The sequence below is a fragment of the Camelus ferus genome, chromosome 2 (assembly GCF_009834535.1).
Source record: "Camelus ferus isolate YT-003-E chromosome 2, BCGSAC_Cfer_1.0, whole genome shotgun sequence".
Lineage (NCBI taxonomy): Eukaryota > Metazoa > Chordata > Mammalia > Artiodactyla > Camelidae > Camelus > Camelus ferus.
The window spans coordinates 56,945,171-56,965,516 of NC_045697.1; the positions used below are offsets into that span (position 1 = coordinate 56,945,171).

A 20,346-nucleotide genomic window follows, 5' to 3' on the forward strand; every position below is an offset into this window, starting at 1 on the left:
TAGCAATTCAGATGATATGCTACTTTGTTTTTATAGATAGAAAAAACTGAAAAAGCTCTCACTCTAAAATTACTGAGAAACTAGTTTTATCTAAAGAGCTATTTTTATGTAGAATTCTTTTAACTCGACATAAGAAAGTAAACAGCAAGAACAGCCCCTAAGCTGTCGATTGCTAAAATAAAATCTGCTTTATTTCGAAGTGAGAGGCAATCAATCAAATAGGTAATTTTATGATTATAAAAAATAGATCCATACATTTACTTTTACTTTTCAGTGAGCATTTCTGGCATTGTAGAGACATAATGTCTTCTTAGGCCTTTGTTGATCATAGAATCCCTGTAACTTAAATTAATGGTCCTTGTATGTCATAGTTTATGTATGGAAGTACAATTTGGCTAAAACACCTGATTTTCAAGTTAACTGAACTTGACACTATACTGTGTTACGACAGAAGAAAAAAATCTGGAATCAAAGTTTAACCTTGTTTCTGTACACAAAGACACCCATTTCTCATTTGCCTGATTATGTCTCTTCTAATTACACATACCACTCACTGTCACATCAGTCCCAAAAGGACAGTTCACTACGTGGAGTTCTATAACACATAATGTGTATGTGATGGAACACTTAACTTTTTTTTCAAATCTGCTCATGCTGTTGCCTCACAGTTACTTATATGGGAGGTTGAAAAGGCTGACACTCAGCAAGTGATTGCAGCATGACCAAGGTGTTCCCATCAGTAGAGAATTCACCTATGGAGCCAATTCTTTAATGAACTGATGGAGAAGGCCTCACCTCACAGTTTGTCAAGCTGTTGACTCTCTAGAATCTCTCCCTGTTAGTCTTCTTCCCTGAATACCCACAGTATATTTAGCAAAACACAGTAAACACACTATATATACTATAAATACATTATAGTTTCTATCAGATGTACTTATCAGGCTCCACAATATCACTAGGTGAAATAGAATTTGGATTTTGTTATTATAGGTGAAGTGGTTCTGTTACTGTGTTATCATTTTAATTGTCACATAGAGTCTATTCAATTTACAGAAGCCAGAAAACCTATGTCCAGAGGTAGAACTCCCTACCGGTATCATATTTTCTATTCTTGTGTCACCGTGTATTTAAAAAAAATGCTTTTTCACATTTAAAACTTGGACTATTAATTATATGGTTGCCTTTTCTACATTTAAGCCTGTGAGATGAGTGCACGCCCCTGCACAACTACTGAAGACTATTTTTCTACTATCAAACGAGACTGATAAAAGTTACCAAAAATTGCTGTGTACATAACAATGAGGGGAATGATGATGTTATCATGCCTAATAGTTACTACTTCTGGACCAAGAGGAGCAGAGACTAAACTGCCCGCCATATGCAGTGGGGATTATTATTTGCAATCATGACTTTCATGGACATTATACATAGCAGGTCACACTGGTGATGGGGGTAACTTTGTAATGCACGTAACAAAATAGTTGATCTTATATTTGTTTGACAGCTGATGAGTTGACCATTTTTATTTCCCCTCATGTGCCCAGGAAACTAATGTCTTTCTTGGTCAAAGATGAAAAGCATATGTCTTATGTAACGGAAGGAACATGAATAATATTTCATATTCTACCTCCCACCTTGAGAAAAACCCTAAATTTTCCAGCCCCTCTCTGTGTATATATGTGTGTGTGCATATATATATATACACACATATATAAACACACATATATATAAATAAATGATGTTTGAAATATATATGTAACTTTATATGTATATATCTATCTCTATCATGAGTGAGTGAGATATGCATGGCATTTCTTGCTTATGACAGACAGAGAAAAGATGGGAATAGTGTCTGGTTTTATTGTCTTCTAGAATATTCTAGATAAAATTTTAAACATTTTAGAAACTCTGAGTTTAGAAGCCTTAAAGTCATTTTTGGTTCCTTAGCATCCATAGGCAGGAAATGGGCTTTAGGAGAGCAGATATCTTGTCTTTTGGTTCATAGGTCTCTGAATGAATAGGTATATAATACCTCATATCATTCAGACACCTTGGGCTTTGAGGTCAACACCATGACTAGAAGGAATTTTGTGCTGCTTCCATGAGGACATGGTGTGTGCATTTTGAAAACACATACCATGAGTAAATGATAGAGGAAGAATTATTTGATCAAAAGGGTAGACTTTGGCAAATATTAGTATTCTTTAATAAGATTTTTTCCCTAGTTCTCACACAGGAACATGGCAGAATTAAACTTGCCTAACTCTTTGAAGTAACTTGTTGTGTGCTGTGAAATGAGAGTGAAAGGCATGTATTCATTTCCTGATGGAAGTTTTAAGAACCTACTCTAATTTCTCCATTTTCCCCCTAACTTCTCCCTTGGAAACAAGCAATGTTCCATATGATGTCTGCTTTGTTAATATGGACCCTAGAGTGAGGAAAATGCAGAGTGGTTCCACCAGTCAATCTGTGATATGCATGTAAGGTTGAAACATAAGCATATATTGTTTCAAACTACTGAGTTGTATAACCTAGACTATTCTGACTGGTGCATTCAATGAAACTTGAATTAAAGATGATATTTGTAATTTTGTTATTTCAATATTAAAGATCCTTTTATCATTGGAAAAACATAACAAAGAGAAAGAGGAGAGCAGATGCATACAATACATATATATATATGTATGTTGTAAAATATTTCTTCTTCCATCTAAAACTGTAGGATTACAGACAATAAGGCAGGATTACATCAAATTAAAAAGCTTCTGCACAGTAAAGAAAACTATCAACAAAATGAAAAGACAACTTATGAAATGGGAGAAAATATTTGCAAACTACATATCCAATAAGGGGTTAATATCCAAAATACACCAGGAACTCATACAATAGCAAAGGTATAAGTAACCCAATTTGAAAGTAGAAAAAAGACCTAAATAGACATTTTTTCCAAAGACATACAGATGGCCAATTAAGTACATGAAAAGATGCTCAAAAATCACTAATCATCAGGGAAATGCAAATCAAAACCACAATGAGACATAACCTCATTGGCTATCTATTGGTTATAGCAGGTATCATTAAAAAGACAAGAGATAACATGTTTTGGCCAGAATGTAAAGAAAAGGGAACCCTTGTGCACTTGCTGGTAGGAATATAAATTGGCACAGCCTCTATGGAAACAGTATGGAGGTTCCTCAAGAAATTGAAAATAGAATTACCATATAATCCAACAATCCAACTTTTTAGTATATATTCAGAAGAAACAAAATCACCATCTCAGAGATATCTGTGCTGTCATGTTTATTAGCAGCACTATTTACAATAGTCAAGGTATGGAAACAACCTAAGTATCCATCTACAGATGAATGGATAAAGAAAATATGTATATATATTATATATATGTGCATTATATATATTCAATGAACTATCATTAAGTCTTTAAAAAGAAGGAAATTCTGTCATTGCAACAACATATTATGCTAAGAGAAATAAGCTAGGCAGAGAAAGACAAATACTGCCTGGTGTTACGTATATGTGGAATTGAAAAAAAAGTTAAACTCATAGAATAAGAAAGTAGAAAAGTGATTGTTGCTGGCTGAAGTTTGAGGGAAATAAAGAGAAGTTGGTAAAAGGGTACGAACTTCCAGCTGTAAGAAAAAGACCAGAGGATCTATTGCATAACATGATGGCTATAGCTGATACCACTGTATTGTAAAATTGAAATCTGTTAAGAGAGTAGAACTTAAATGTTCCCACCAAAACCAAAAAGGGTAATTAGGTAAGATGATGAATATGTTAATTAACTCAACAAGGGACTCCTTTAACAATGTATATGTGTATCAATTTACCACATTGTAACTTTTAAATATCTTAACCATTTAATCTGTCAGTTATGCCTAAATAAATCTGAAAAAAATTAATAAAACATTTAATAAATGTATGCACAAAACTGTAAAGCCAGTTAATAAGATATTTTATTATACATATAAGATAATTAAATAAATTGAATATATTAGGTACTCTATGTCTCCACTGAATATTAATTTCTTCAGTGAATGTTTAATGATTACCTAATATGTTTCTAGTAGGTGATACTGAAAAAATTTTTGACAGCAGAAGGGGGATGATTTTAAACATAGGAGATCAAATCAGTAAAGCTCAGATTTCCCTGACAATGAAGTTGAAAATTTACGGTTTATATAAACACTCTGGCTTGAAAAATTCAATATTGGTTTCATTAATGGAGTAGAAGCAGTTTTTGGCTTAACCCATATTGCATTCAGTTCTGCATTTTTAAATTTGTGATCACTGTGAGCCATCCATGTCAATGTGTTAAATATTCAATTGTATATGTAAGTTTGCAGCTATGAAAACAACTTAGTGTTGGAGATATACATTTGAGGGTATGGAAATATATGGCCTTCAAAGTCATGGAAATGCATTGATCAGAATTCCAGATAAAGCATGATATAACGTAAAGAGATGCAATGAAGATGTTGATGATTCATGGCTCATTTAATCATCAAATATTTTTCAGATTTTCAGGCACATTACATAATAAATTTTTCACTATTCTAAGATGATCAATACTCAGAATTTGTTTAATTGTTGAGGATGAATTCATCTGTGAACATGCAATACACACAATGAAATTTGAAAAGCAATGCCATCGCTTTCAGTGGCTGGCACTATGTCATTGCATTTATGAGGGCAGTGAGCCAGTGGTGCAGAAGTAATTGTAGCATCTATCTCTGTGGTTTGATGTCAAACAACTAATCAATAATATGAACTTTCTAAAGTTGGTTTTTCTCCCTAATTATTTTTGCTTGAAACTCATTTCACAGTCTCCATATTTTAAAAACTGTAGCATAAATACTGAAGTAGAAATATTGAAGTAGATAAAAAGAAATGTATTACCATCACTTCAGAATTTGAAGTGATCTCTGATGTTTGGGGAATCCTTTTAAAACTATCCATCGAGGGTATAGGATATGAGGGTCTCTTCACATCCATAGATTAAATCTAGTTATCTAAGAAAAAATCCTACCACTTTTTGAATATAGACAATACACAACACATAACAGTAGTCTTCAGTCTAAATTAATCAATGACTCCAAATAATCAATGATGGACAATAACAAAGGTTTAATTCACACCCATATGGCATGCCAATGTGGATGAGATGTGGCCATGCTCTGAGCTCTCTTTCCTGCAACCAGGTTGATGAAGCAGCTCTTGTCGTTGTCATGTCAGCTTCCAAGTAGAGTGAATAGAGTAGGGGTATCATAGTCACTATAGACTGCTATAAAGTTACATAGACTGGTCACCTTTTAAACAACAAAAATTTATTTCTCACAGTTATGGAAGCTGGAAGTCTAAGATCAAGGTGCCAACATGGCCAGGTTCTGGTTAGGATCCCCTTTGAAGCTGCAGTCTATTTTCTAATTGTATCTACAGCACTAAGAATTCTCTGGAGTTTCTTTTATAAGGGCACTAATTCCTTCATGAAAGCTCCACCCACATGATTTAATTACCTCCCAAAGACTCTAGCTCCTAATAACATCACATTATGGAACAGAATTTCAACATGGATTGTGGGACACAAAAACATTTTCAGTCCCTAACAGTTGCTGAACCACACACACTCTGGCTCTTAAAGCTTCTGCTTGAATATTAAACATTTGTTTCCTCTCATATTTCACTGGTCAATCAGTGTCATGCCTGAGTTCAACATGGGAGAGACACCAAATATTCCCTCTGGGAGGCCTGCCCAGGGAGGAACAACCAATATTTTGAACAATTATAAATCTACTTGAGTAAGCAAACTCTTTGCAATGAAGTTATTTCCTCCAAAATTTGTTTCAAAGTTCATTCACTTTAATCATATGCAGAGCCCCAATTTCTCACTCAAATTCTATTAATTGATTTGCTTAGATGAAACAATTAGGCTGCCTGTGTTCTCAAGAAAGACAAGTGACACGTGTAGCAAGCGAGTGCAGGAACAAGTCCAAGAAATGAGAGAACATACACTCATCAAGGTATAAGCCAGAAGCTCCCAGATGTTTTTGTGCCTTTTAAGACCTATTGTTTGAAATGGACTTTGCCTCTTCTATCCACATTTCATTGTCCAAAGCAAGCCAAAGATCCCAGTCTAACAACCAGCATCACTTTTTAGAGAAGTGGAGATCAATAGAACAAATATTTGCTAAAATAACTAATTTGTCTTTAGTTTCCAAGAACCATTTAAATTATCCTTCTCTTGGTAGGACAATAAATGTATTTTAGGAAGAAAAGTGTTCAAATTGGATGGGTTTAAATATTTGATGCTTAAAGAGGTAGGTAAAACCCTACTTTTTTTTTTTAGAAAACTGGCTACCCATAACTCATTTCCCAAGAAATAATATGAATCTTAAAATGGGGATTTCCTTGAGTCACCAAGGTAATAAACCTTACATTTTAAGATCTTATGCATTATAAAATTTTGGTTTTGTTTTCTGTTACTTTTTTGTTTTGTTTTTTGCTGAAATTCAGTTTAACTGCACTGTGCATCTTTCAAAAGCAGATACTAAGTAACTTGAATATTAAGGTTAAATATTTATATGACTGATGAATAGTTTCAGATATATTATAAAACTAAATATGTGACATATTTCACAGTGGTACCATGTTAGTTTCATTTCTGTGTATAGAAGTTGAAATTTGAGTGTATTTTTTTAAAGTTAAATTTAATCGACATGTATCTTTAATATCATCAGTAGAAAATAGTAAAAAGTTAATTATACAATAGAGTTAACATCTCAGGTGATCTACAAACCTGATGTAAGTATTTAAAAAGTAAACATCTCTCTTCTGAATTTGTAATCTGTACAGTGAAATGACTGAACTATATATTTCTCTTCCTTGTCCCTTCTTAATGACTAATATTTTTAATAGTTCTTTACCACTTGAAAGCAAATACTCAAAAGTTATCAGCTTAAAATAAAGACCATTGTTTATCTTATTATTCTGTTATTTGGTGATTTAGCATACAGCTGCTCAGCAGATCTGCTGACATCTGCTGGGCTCTCAAGCCTGCTGCCAGGTCGCTGCTGCTTGGTCACTGATCTGGGAATGAATGATCTCTAGGAAAGGGTGTAACTGGGCCACATCTCTGTCATCACTGGGGAAGCTAACTCAGGCTTCTTTACATGGTGCTGATCAGGGATGTTAGCACAAAGACTAGAAATACATGGCCTCTTGGGTGTTAGATTTGCAACTGGCACAGCCTCACTTTCAACACATGCTTTTGGTTCAAGCAAATCACAAGGCTAGCTTAAATTTAACGTCCAGGGAAATAAACTCTACTTGAGGGGAGGATCTGCAAAATATTTCGGCTATTTTTACAATCACCATAATAGTACAGGATAAACTATAATTTTTATTACTAATAAGTAGGATATATACATACATACATATACACAAAACAGATGGATATCTACTATTGATACTGAGTTCATTATTACTTATCACTTCCATTGTAATTTTCACTATATTTGAGACTCTTCAAAATAAATTTCATGGCAATAATAATTGAAGTATGCATAAATGTCATATTTCCCTTTTAAAACTAAAGATGAAGTGATTTTGGTAAATGTCCTTGTCACTGTCACTGCAAACCAAGTGGAAACCAATTAAGTTTTAATCAATAATTTTCAACAGACTATAAACTTACTTATTCCAAGAAAGCCTTTTTATTCTGATCATCACTAGTCAATTGTATCACTTAATATGGACTCTGAAATATTTTACAGTTTGTAATTAAGAAGAGTCAAACTGGAGTTAAAATATATCACAGGGACTTTTTCTTTTCTCTTTAGTTTTATTTGCATACATTTTAATGAACTGTCTTATTAATGTAAAATTTTTGTGTTTATGGAAAAATCACTTTTTGAAAGAAGTGAATATAAATTAATTTGGATTATGCATATTTACATTGATTTTGAAGTTGAATGATTAATCAATAGAAAATAAAATATTCATTTGTTAACTATCTTCACATAGCAGTTAATTTTCATGTAATAATATGTGTGACTATTTGAAAAGGAAAATGATTGTCATTTGTTCACTAATGTTTTTAACATATATTTTTTCTTAATGATTACTTATTAGTTTGCTCATAGGTAATACTATTTTATTTGAAATAGTTCTTCAGTATTTAGACAGAAATTACTTCATTTAATATGATTTGGGCTTTCTGATTTCAGTTATATCATGTAAACTCTCCTGAGTGCAAGGATTATTTTCTTGGCTTCATAAACTTGCAGTAGGAAAGCATAGTCAAAGTCACCTATGAAGTAATCATAAATGTTAATTCACCAAGCTTTATTTTATTCTTAAAAATGTGCTTTTAACTCTGGTGTTTACGATTCCCTCTAGTTCTAAAATATTCTCACCTAGGATACAAAACATATTCTAAAACTATTCCAGAAAGAGTATTCACCATGAAAAATTCTGTGTTCTTAAAATCTGAATTATTTTCCGACTTATAAAATATTACTTCTTTTTGTACTTTTTAGGGTATCCAGCTCTAATTTCAATTTTAAAATTTCTTCCTTATTTTCAATATTTTAGAATTTCAAGCTATAAGACAGAAAACAAGTATATAGAAAGTCATTTATTCAATAAATAATATATAAAGACTACTATTTTTGTATTAAATAGAAATAAAATGGCTTAGTGATAGACACTACAAATAAATATTCTAGTCAATAAGAGACATTCAGTTTTATTGAAGGATTACAAAAATTAAATATTAGTCTTAGAGTAGCTATTGAAATTGTATTTATTTATGCCTGCAATGTTATAATATAATAACTATACCAAAATTATATGTAATAAAATTAGATATCCAGTCATATTTTTACCATATTTTTCCCTCTTCTTTTATATTTACAATATTTATATGATATATATGTATATGTAATAAAAATATAAATAATATCTGGGCTATATGCCTAAATAAAATTTACATATACATATAATTTACTGGGGAGTGAAGTATTTATTTAAAAATACATTATTCAGATTAATATATTTTTGAAACTTTCTATGGTGAAGATTTTAAAGAATTTATTTTATGTTTTAATGTTTATTTTGTTTTTGAATTAAAATGAAGTTGACCAAATGTGTTATTGCAATATATTTATAATATTAAAAACTGACATATATATATGGATACATATATATTATTTTGACATAACAAAAACTCATTTTAAGTAATTCATTATAGTTTATAAAGAAATAAAATTGGTATGATACAAAATAATTTTCCAATTTCTTAAATAGTAAATGAAATATAGTTAAACTTAAAACAATTAAATTTTATTAAAACTGATATTTCTGCATATTTGTAGTATCATGTCAATTTTATTCATGGTGAAAATACTTGATATTCTATAAAATACCAAACATGTTTTGAATTTATAAAAATGTTTTCATATAGATCGCTTATTGCTTATTTGTATTTTAGTTACAATCTGAAGATTACTTACTAGTAAAATAACATTTGTTTACTTAGAAAACTCCTCGTCCATCCTGAGTAAAGTATATGGAACTATTTTATGTGTCTTTATATTTTATATGTACTATAGTGTGTCTTTAGTAGAAACATTTATTTACAGAGTTTACTAACAATTTTTGGTTTGCACATTGCAATTACTCTGTCAAACAAATTTCAAGTTGTTTTTCCTTACCACTTAATTTTTATTTCTTTAAGTAGGATATTTTTTGTTTTGGAGGTAGTTTGAAGATATCTGTTCATTTCAATGAGTTCCTGAGAAGTGGCTAGAATACAGTTTTAAAAAGTAGTAGTAGTACAAAAAAAAAAAAAAGGGTTTCTTTACTGCAGTATTTTCATATGGGGCAAATTCAGGCAAATCCTGTTTCACTTAAATGTGGAAAGCTTTTCCTAAGTTCATCAACTTAAGTGTTGAATAAAGCAATAATGACCCAAAACTCAACTATGATCAGTTGAAATTTAGAGGTAAAATTTTGGTTCAACAAACAAACATCATTTACCTTGTCCTACTTAACATTTTAAGATTAATTTCTTCTGATGAGAAAGAAACATTTAAGAAGAGAACTTCAGGATTTCAGATGTTAGAATACTCATTTCTCTCATATGCACAATTAATTGTTATTTACAAAAGTGAATAAATTATTGTAATGATAGCTTCTTCTTTTTAAGAGCTTGTAAAACTAGCTACAAAGTAGAAGTTATTATGAATAAACTTACTGATGAAGCTACGGAGACATAAATTTAGTAATCAGAAATTCTTTTATGCTCTGTTAATTATCATCTTTTCTTCTCTTTGTGCTCTGAGTACAACTAAAGTACTGAAAGAGTTGATCAAGCACAGTCAGTCTTGTGGCTAATTGAGCAACACTGTCTGAATCATTTAATGGTTAATTATATTTTTTTCTGCTGTATTTGACTAAAATTATTCCAGAAAGGGCAGTTCTAAAAGATTTATTCAAAATCAGCCCTTTTCTAACATGTGAAAGTGAAATGTAATTTTAAAAAAATAACGAATTAAAAACTTTGTGAAAAGCTTGTAATAATAACCCACTTCCCACATGTAGATTTCTTTCAGGAAAGCATAATCTTAGGCTAGAAAGTTTGCAAATTCAGGAAAAAATATGTATATGTCAATTAGAAGACTGTCTTTAATGTATTGTAGTTTGGGGAAAAGCATACAGCTTTTTCATAATAATCTACTTGTGAAAGATTTTCATGTAAGATCAAGGAACTGTTTTCACGTGACTTTGTACTCACAACTTAATTGTTGACTTCAATTTTATTACATGCTATATGGTGTATCACATGTTAAACACAAACTATAATACTCTAGGTCATTGTGTTCAAGATTGTTGGAACCACCAGCAGTAAACACAAGATTATGTGCCCTCATAAAGAGGAAGTTGAGCATTCAGCAAACCCTAACTATGAGTTGTTAATCATGAAAATCACCTGTTTTTTTGAGATTAGATGGCCCTTGAAAAGACTGATAGACAAATATCTGTTATTCTAGTGAATTTTAGGCATTCCCTGTCAGAAGAAGCAACATATGATAGTGCTTTGTGATAAGTAACAGTGAGATAAAGCAATGAACACTGTTAAAACAAACCATCACATTTAAAAATATAATTCAAATATCAAAGTTATAATTAAAATATAATATATTCAAGCATACATACATATATATCAGTGTCTCTAAAAACTTTTTTCAAATATTTCCTAACATCTTCCAGAGAAGAACAATGCTATGAAATATTTAAAATTTCATACCAACATAATTATTTGGGGTCCTTTTGTTATTTACAGTATAACACAAATGGGGACTAATATTATTCTTCAGCGTTTAAATCTAAAAACTTTCTTATTTAGTAAACTGTATACGAAAAAGAAATCAGACAAAAATTTTCTGAATGGTATAGCATATACTTGGCTATGGGAGGGACTGGAATATAGTAAAATAAGTGTATACATTGTTATACTTTTGATATGTAATATTAAATATAATAATGTTAGCAAGGACTTCTTGGAGAATTATTATGTGCCATCGCTTTATGTATATTTTTTTCATTTCATTTTCTAAAAACAGCCATAAGATTTTAGAGTAGCAAAAAAAAATCATATATATAATATTCTATACATGTTTAAAGAAAGGAAATAAATTTTTATTGAATAATTGTGAAAATGTCTTTGATGTAGACTTTAAAGAATTGTTGGGTTTTCATAAGCCAATGGAAGGAATCAGAGATGAAGGAGAATTTCAGTTTGCAAGTTTGATGTGAACAAAGTCAGAAAGTCGAAAATATTGTGATAACTTGAGGTATTTGGATAGAATTCTTATCTTTATGAATTCTCATGTTTAGATAAAGAAATATTTATTTTATTCATTTTTCTAATAATAGAGTTAATTTTAGTAGATTAAGATGAAATAATTGGTCAAACCATTATATACTTAAGGAATCAAAAAAATACAATTCAATATAAATTTTGATAGACTTAGTATTTTTGGATGGAAGTTTTAAAAACATAACTAACTTGGGGGCTTAGACAGGTTATTTTTTTCCTCATGATATTCTGAAGGAAAACATCCCTCTTTTGTCCATATAAATCAGTTTTATATCCCTGGACTCCTCTGGTAAACTCCTTTACTTTCTCTCTTTCTTATGCAGTTACTCATACGTTTAATTGATGGTCTCAAAATTACACCATTATTGTTAAATACAAATCTAAAACTTTCGGAAAAAGATTGACTCAATGTTTCATGACTGTCAAAGCAGTAGTGACTAAAGAGCTAAACAAAACAGACTGGTTATTTTGTACTAATTTTATATTTTAAACATATTAAATTATGTTTTCTTCTTAAACAAATATATCTCAAGGAAATTAACATTTTTTCTTACAATTTTTACTATTTTCCTTTTCAGATGACACAAAAATCTACTATTCATGATGTTAAACAAAAATTTCACAAAGCATGTAAGTTTTTAATATAATTTTGAGTTTATATTATAGTTTTTTTCTCAGATTGGTTCAAATTTATCTGTAAGAATAAGTTTAATATTTTGATGAATGTGTGGACACCACATTTTTATGTGGATCTCAGAAGTAATATTATGCTAAACACCTCTTCACCATGAACATTTTCATATCTAACTTTCTAATTCATGCTTTAATATTCAACATTCTTTTAATTTTTTATTTGAACTTTTAAAATTCTAATAAGAAAGTCCTATGTATGAAAGGCATTAATCAATACAAGGTATTTCTTTATATTAAAGCAAATATAAAACAAAATTTTTCCTCCATGCATTTATATTGGTCAAATCTCTTCCACATAGGAATTATTTACATAATGTATTTAAATTATGTTCTTTAAGTTTATTAATGGCTACATTTACCTCACTAAGAGATTTCCTATTATTATTTATGGGGAAATATTTGTATGTTTGTCTAATTTTTATTTTTACAACTTTTCAATCAGTTTACCTACATCTGTTAAACATACTGATAATGTTTAAAATCACTAGTTAACAATTTTTAATAAACTTAATTTTTTAGAGCAGCTTTAGATTCAAAGCAAAATAGTGTAGAATATACACAGAGGTCCCATTCCCCTTGCCCCACGCATAAACAGCGTCCTCCAGCATAAACATACAGAGTGGTGCATTTGTTACAATCTCTGAACCTTCACTGACACATCATTATTACCCAAAGTCTATAGTTTACATTAGAATTCATTTTTAGTGTTGTACATCTATAGATTTTGCTAAGATCCATTTTAAATACTTTTGGATTTAGTTGAACAACATTTCTTTTCTAAGAATATTTAAAGCTCACAATTTAAAATACATCAAATTGTTTAATAATACTTGGGAGTAAATAGGTAGTAGTTTCATCATTTTCAGTATTTTCTTTCAGGAAAAATGTAGAACATTTACTGGATACCTTCTGTATATATCACATTATGCTAGGCTTAATGAATAATTACAAAAGATAAAAGATGCCTCATTAACCTTCAAATAATTGCTCATTAGGAAGATTCAATATGTATACATAAAGAATATAAACATAAAACATAAATAGTCAATGTATATAAAGTTTATTTATATTTGGGACAAATCTATTTAGAATTTTTAATAGAAACATAAATCATATACAGGATGGAATAGAATTACTTGAAACATGTTTAGCCAGTTTAACATTACTGAGGAAGGTGAGTGCTGATATTTCACTATAAAGACATGTAGGATTTGGATATGCATTAAAAAACCAGAAATGCATTGTAGTAGAGAAAAAAAGAATAAAACAGAAGTATAGAGATCTGTCATGGATTAATTCTCTAGCTTTTTTTAGCTTGTTAATTAAATTCCCTGTATATTCATGCCAATATTTTCTAAGTTATTGAAAACACCAAATTTGTATTTTAGGACATACTCTATGTGAAAGATGTTACCCTGGTAATTTCCACAAGTATGTCCAGTTTATTTAAATTTTAAATGCATATGCTTTGTTAAGCTAGCAATTGAATTGCCATCCTTGCAAAAACTTAGAACAATCTTATCTAATAAAGTAGTTTCAGAAAGTTTGGATTGTGGTAATAAGTGCAAAGACATCTGAAAAAGACCTTTTTACTATTAAGTAGAAAGATACAAGAAAATGATTTTATATAAGTTAATAATGACTGTATAAAACAAATATTTATTATTGTCTGAAAACAAGGAAACTAATCAAAATCTAATGTATGTGTTAAGAAGAATGTGCAGTCACCTTGATGTGTAATTTTATGACTATTTTATGTTAGTTTGTATCTATACACCAACAGAACAACCACATGGCAACTTAAAATTTTAGAGCCAGTTCTATGTGTATGTGTTTCAGAGCCTATTTCTAGTAATTGGGAAAATGAGGTTAAGTAGCTTGCAAAACATCCTAGAAATATCCAGTTTCAGAATTGGACAATTGAAAATGTGACAGTAATATGGTTAGCCTTAATCAAGACATAACAATTTCTTGATACCTATTATACACCTATTATTTTAGTCACTTTTCTAAGCACAGTTCTAAACTTTAATAGCTTTAAGTAAATTATATCTTTTTCTACTTTTTCAAAATTACCTTTACTTTAAAAGTATATCCATCACTCAAAGAAAAATAATATTCAGGAAATCTTGCACTTAATACACTGTATTTCAAAAACTCATTGGTTTTTTTAGCTTTCACAAAGGACAGGAACACAAACATTTTTTGCTGTACCACATTACAGAGAAGTATCTAAAAGTCAACTAAGTTGGACATTATGTTTAATATATTTGAAAATGGTGAAAGGAAATGAAGAAATATTGATAAATCTAACAATATATATTGTATATATAATGGTTAAAAAAGAGTTATGTATTGATTGCCTTAATATTTTATCTTTTTAGCATATTTTAAAATTGGACAGCAATGAATATTTTCTTCAAATTGATAAATTAAACAAATATCATAAGTATTATATATAGTTATATTTTTATAACTACAGTTGTTTTATAACCACAGTTTTATAACTATAAGATTTTTTACAGTTGACTTCTTTATTTTCTGACATCAAATCATTTTTTTTTATTATGGTATTTCTGATGCTGTTTATTTTCAGGCCCTAGAGTTACAATAGAAACTGTTAATTTTTTAAAGAAAAAAATATATGAAACTCTTATCAGAAGACTGGGTTTCCTGAGGGAAAATTCTTCTTACATGTCTTTTATCTCTGTCCTTTGTTCTCTTAGGTGTTCTGACTCATCTTGATTTCTTGTCTTCCTCCTAGTTTTCTGGCTTGTGTCAGTTCAACATTTTTCTTAGCTCTGTTTTAGAACTTTCTTTACTGTGATTTTTCTTGTCCTATAGAGTGACTATCTTATGCTCTTCTAAAGCTCATAATTTTTCAGTTCTGCTTTGTTGTGAGTCATCTTTTAGATTACACTGGTGACACCACAGCAATCAGAATGGTGAAGATGTAGAAAGAGGAGGAACTATAATGACAATGTTAGCTGTTAAGGCAAAAAGGGAAAGAACAATGGTTTTCATGAAAAAGAAATACTATAAATTGTATATATGTATACACACAAAAATATAATTTTGCCCATTTCTCTTATTTTTAGTCAATGTACCAAAAATGGTGAAATGTCCTCAGCTGCTAATCCTCCACTAGTCTTTTTTTTTAATCTCCTACCATCTGTTCATTAAGACTTGTAATTATCATTCTTGCTTGTATCTTGAAGTCTTTCCTGGAGAGCCTCAGTGATTTTCACACTCATATCTCTATATATCACACTCTGTTCACTCTCATCTTCTCACAAATGTGTCACAGAGAAAGTAAACTTTGTTTTCAAAACTGAGATGAAGAATAAAGAATTATACAAATCCAGGTGACACTGTGCCTACAATTCTGTGAATATTTTTTTAAGATTTCAAGAGGCTTAAAAAAAACCAAAGAACCCTCCCATATGCATACTACCACATATTCTAGGTAAGTTGGATAACCCTATTTCATGTTACTGAATTCAACAACTATTCCATGTATTCTTTATTCTGAAGGTAATTTATTCCTCTTTTGGCATAAATTTAACTTTATTGGAATAATTGTTAGTAGTTTTGGAAAATAATCGAATTCACAAAGAACCACAACCATGTATATACTAACTTAAATCTGTAATGATGTATTCTATTTAGTGGATTTAACTAATGAACAATCAAAATGTTTGCTCAACAACAAATTCCAGTAAAAATAATCTCTCTGAATGTTAAAAATTATTTTGTTGTGATTTATCATGTTCAAAATTATTTAAATTCCTATAGTCTAGACTTCCATAGAAGAGGGATAAATGTGATACTATGTGCTGATAAAATAAAAGATATATTAAAAAAATAATTTAAAGAATTCTCAAAGCAAAGGTCTAGTAAACATACTTTTTAGAAATTGTGCCATTACTTGTGGTAAGCCAAGGAATTTCTAAGAGAAATTGGAAAATACCATTGCTGTACAAAGTTGTATAGAGATAGTATTTCATCTCAATAGCTTTTTTTTTCTTAAAAAGAAACACCATTTTTCTAATTTTTGAAAAACTTCCATAGGTTTTGTAGTTAAAGATGGTTTACAATTATAAAACAAGGTGCCACGAAAGGCATTCCAATGTCATGCATAATATTTAAAAAGTAAGTAGCCACCAATAAGTTATTATGAATGGTCACTTCTATAATTGTTTAGTTGAGGTAAATATCATAATTATAATTAAATATATATATATATAATTAAAACCACAATTTTAAAGTTGGGTGAGATATAAAATCCAGTGACTGTTTCAAGAATATTGAATGTAACAGATTAAATGGCATCTACTAAGTGTTTTCAAAGTTAAATAAAAACATATTTCAAAGTTTATATCAAAGCTTACATATATTTGACAAAATTAACTATGTGAGATTTTGATTCAGGTGAGCAAAAGTACCAAACACTTGATGAATTGTTTCTAGGTAATTCATCATAAATATTGTGGATCCTCATTTGAGACATTGAGACAAAAGTTTTAACATATTTTAAAATTTTAAGTAATAAATGCTTTTTAGTGTTTCTTTTTAAATTAAAATAAATTAGCAAAATAAATTAGGATGCTGCAATACTGTGATTTATAATAAAATACATATATATTTGATCTTTGTCCCCTTTTTCTGACATAGAATGCCTAAAACCCTTGAAATTTCCTAGGTGATAACACCAATAAAGGTGTTTCTGTTAACAAGGTGAAATTTGGCTAGGTTGTCAGGTTAACCAACCAAATGATTAGAGGGTGGGGATTTTCAGAGGGGAGAGGGGTTGGAGAGTGAATCAATTGCAAGTGGCCAATCATTTAAGAAATCATGCCCATTTAATGAAGCTTCCACAAAAACCAAAAAGGATAAGGTTCAGAGAGCTTCCCTGCTGTTGAATTAGTGGAGATTCAGAGCAGACATGGAAGCTCCACAACATTCCCCAAACCTTGCCCTTTGCATCTCCTCCATCTGGCTATTCCTGAGGTATATCCTTTTATGATTAGTAAGTAAGATGGTTCACTGAGTTCTGTGAGCTACACTAGCAACTTAATTGAACCCAAGGAGGGGATCATGGGAATCTCTTAAGTCAGTTAGTCAGAAACATAGGTGAGAATCTGGGCTTGAAATTGACATCCGAAGGGAGAGGGGAGGGCAGTTTTGTAGGACTGAACACTTAACATGTAGAATCTGATGCTATCTCCAGGTAGTGTCAGAATTGAGTTAAATTGTAAGACATTACGGTGGTGTCTTGAAAATTGCTTGTTGGTGTGGGGGAAAACTTTCCCCTACTACACACTTGTTGGAACTGGGTGCAGAACCCAAAGTACATGCTTAAAAACTAAATAAAGAAAAACACAAGAAATAATACCACCACGAAATTAGAATAGTACTCTATGAATTTTTTCTTCTCACAGAATTTGTATGGACTAGTAACATATTTGTCAAAATTGATAAACATTATTAAGAAAATTGCAGGAAATCATGAAGTGGAAGGAAAATGAAAAAAGGAAGGAAAAGGAAAAGGAAAACTATTTCCTTATGACATTTATCTTGTTTATAGTTATAGCAAGCATCAAAGTTGAGTACTTGCTATGAAATACTGTGATTTATAACATCTTTGCATGTTCTGTTCTAGCCATCTTTTATTAACATTTATAATAATAAAAATAAATAGTTAACTTTCGTCAAATATTCAATGTGTCATGAATCTCCTAAGATAATTCCATGTAGCAAATTTTACAAAATACAACTCTATGAATCATCCAGCAGAATTATTATTTTCTAGTACTACTAAAAGATTACAGATGAAAGTCTTTAACAAAAAAGATAAAATAACTTGCCCAAGGTCACATAGTTAAAGTGGCAGAGCTGGAATTTAAACTCAGTGAATATGACTCTGGACCCTGGACTCTAATCACTAAACTCTATTGCCTCTGTTTTACTGAGTCATATTTTTTGTTAATTTCTTCAGGAAGAAATCTAAATAGCACCTATGTATCTCTGTTGGGAGAGGTTATCACTAGTCTCATTTGCAAACAGGGAACTAACTAGAAGTTATTTTGGAAATTATGCAATAAATAACGCATAGAATATTTCACAATTGGTTACAATAACTGAAGTCCTTGTCTAATGCCATATGGCACCATAAGACCAACTATTAAATTAAAAACAGCTGTTAATACAAATAAAAGGAAAAAATTCTAATGTGGCTTGAAATTGCAAATGAAATTTTCTACTGCTGGACTAATCTAAGAATTAGTAATATATGAACTGGGGTAAAAAAAAATGACAATCAGCTGAAGTGTAATTTGTGAACTGATTCTGTGTCATAAAAGAAGTTTCTGAAAGAAAATGCAAAATCATTTTGCCCATGACTAGTATGTCATCTATTAGTTGACAACACCATAAAAGTTTCAGTGATGTTTATAATCTATTGGACCACTTGTCTCTGCAGCTCCCAAAAAGAGCCCTGGGAAGAAAGCAAAGAAGGAACAATGCAATTAGTAGAACAACTAGTTTCATCTGCATGAAAGGATATATAATTTACTGTAAGAGTTGCAATGCATATACATCCTTGCCAAAAAGCCAGGGGGGTATAAACATTGCTAAAGTTTGAAAGGTTCAAGGAGAGTAACTCAAAACAAAGGTAACAGTGGAAAGATTTATCACATATAGCATAGAGTAATGAGTATTCTCTTGGCGATCTGAAAGGAGCCTCCTGGACAAGGCTGTAGAATACCCTGATCTCTCAACAAAAGAAGCAAGAAAAATGATAAATGTCACCAAGGAAAGAAGTGGCAGAATGTTTTCATTAAAAAAGCCCTCTACTGCTAACTCAAGAAGTAGCTAACGTACTTTCTCTAATAACTTCCTCAGCAAAAGGAATTATGAGCTTTGTCAATAATTTACATAGAGAAATAGATAATTTGGTAGGTTATTTATTCTTCAGTAAGTCAAAATTACATTTTCTGAAAGTTATGGGAATTAAGTGGCTATTCACCTTCTAGAAATTTAATCAATAAGATTCTAAAGGATCATTTACAAGTACGCAGCAATATCACCAAATTTTTTACATTACATGTAGATTTCAAAATTGAGTTAATAAAACCTGTCAGTGTTGATGTTCTGATCTTCGAAGAAATTCTAAGAAATGTGCCCCTGGAAAGTAAGAAACTGGATTATATGGGCCCTCCTGAACTGAAAATAACAAAAGAGATCTGTCAGTTAGCTGTATCCTTGATGACTTTGAAAAAATTCTCAGGAAAAATGTGAAATTTCATGGACTATATTTCACCTATTTAAATTTCGGCAGGATTTTTAAAATATCTCTTCTTCATTTAGCATTCTGTATGCATCATTTAAATTTTATGCCAAATACTGTTAATTTTTTTTCAGTTTTAGAGAAAGAATCATAATTTTGAAGCCAACAGTATTTGGTAATTTACAAAATTTTATTTCATGTGAAATATTTGTGTCCACATAAATAACTCAAACATCACAAACTGTATGTATTTTCAGTTTAATCTTAAAAACACATTTTTTGCTACTATAGTTGAAAAAGTACTTTAGTAGCAAAAATAATTACTCAAGTTAAGTAATTAGGAACTATGCTATGTTACTAAAAAGAGGAGTATTTGTAGTCTAGCCATCAAGACTTTCTGGCATGCAGAACATTCATGTGTGCAAGCACCTACCCATCCACCCACACAAACACACACAAATTGAAT

At 30.4% G+C, this 20,346-nt stretch overlaps 1 protein-coding gene across 10 annotated transcripts in view; it reads left to right on the forward strand.

Annotated features, from left to right (window-relative positions):
* Positions 1-20,346, forward strand: part of TECRL (trans-2,3-enoyl-CoA reductase like) — a 107,111-nt gene that overhangs the window by 13,438 nt on the left and 73,327 nt on the right. For 8 of the 10 annotated variants that reach the window (XM_032459379.1, XM_032459423.1, XM_032459420.1 and 5 more), the window contains exon 2: positions 12,478-12,529. In XM_032459379.1, coding sequence (XP_032315270.1) covers positions 12,478-12,529 — 52 coding nt within the window. Of the gene's footprint in view, positions 1-6,364; positions 6,440-12,477; positions 12,530-20,346 lie in introns of all 10 variants that reach the window. The other 2 variants (XM_032459413.1, XM_032459428.1) reach the window with 1 other exon arrangement.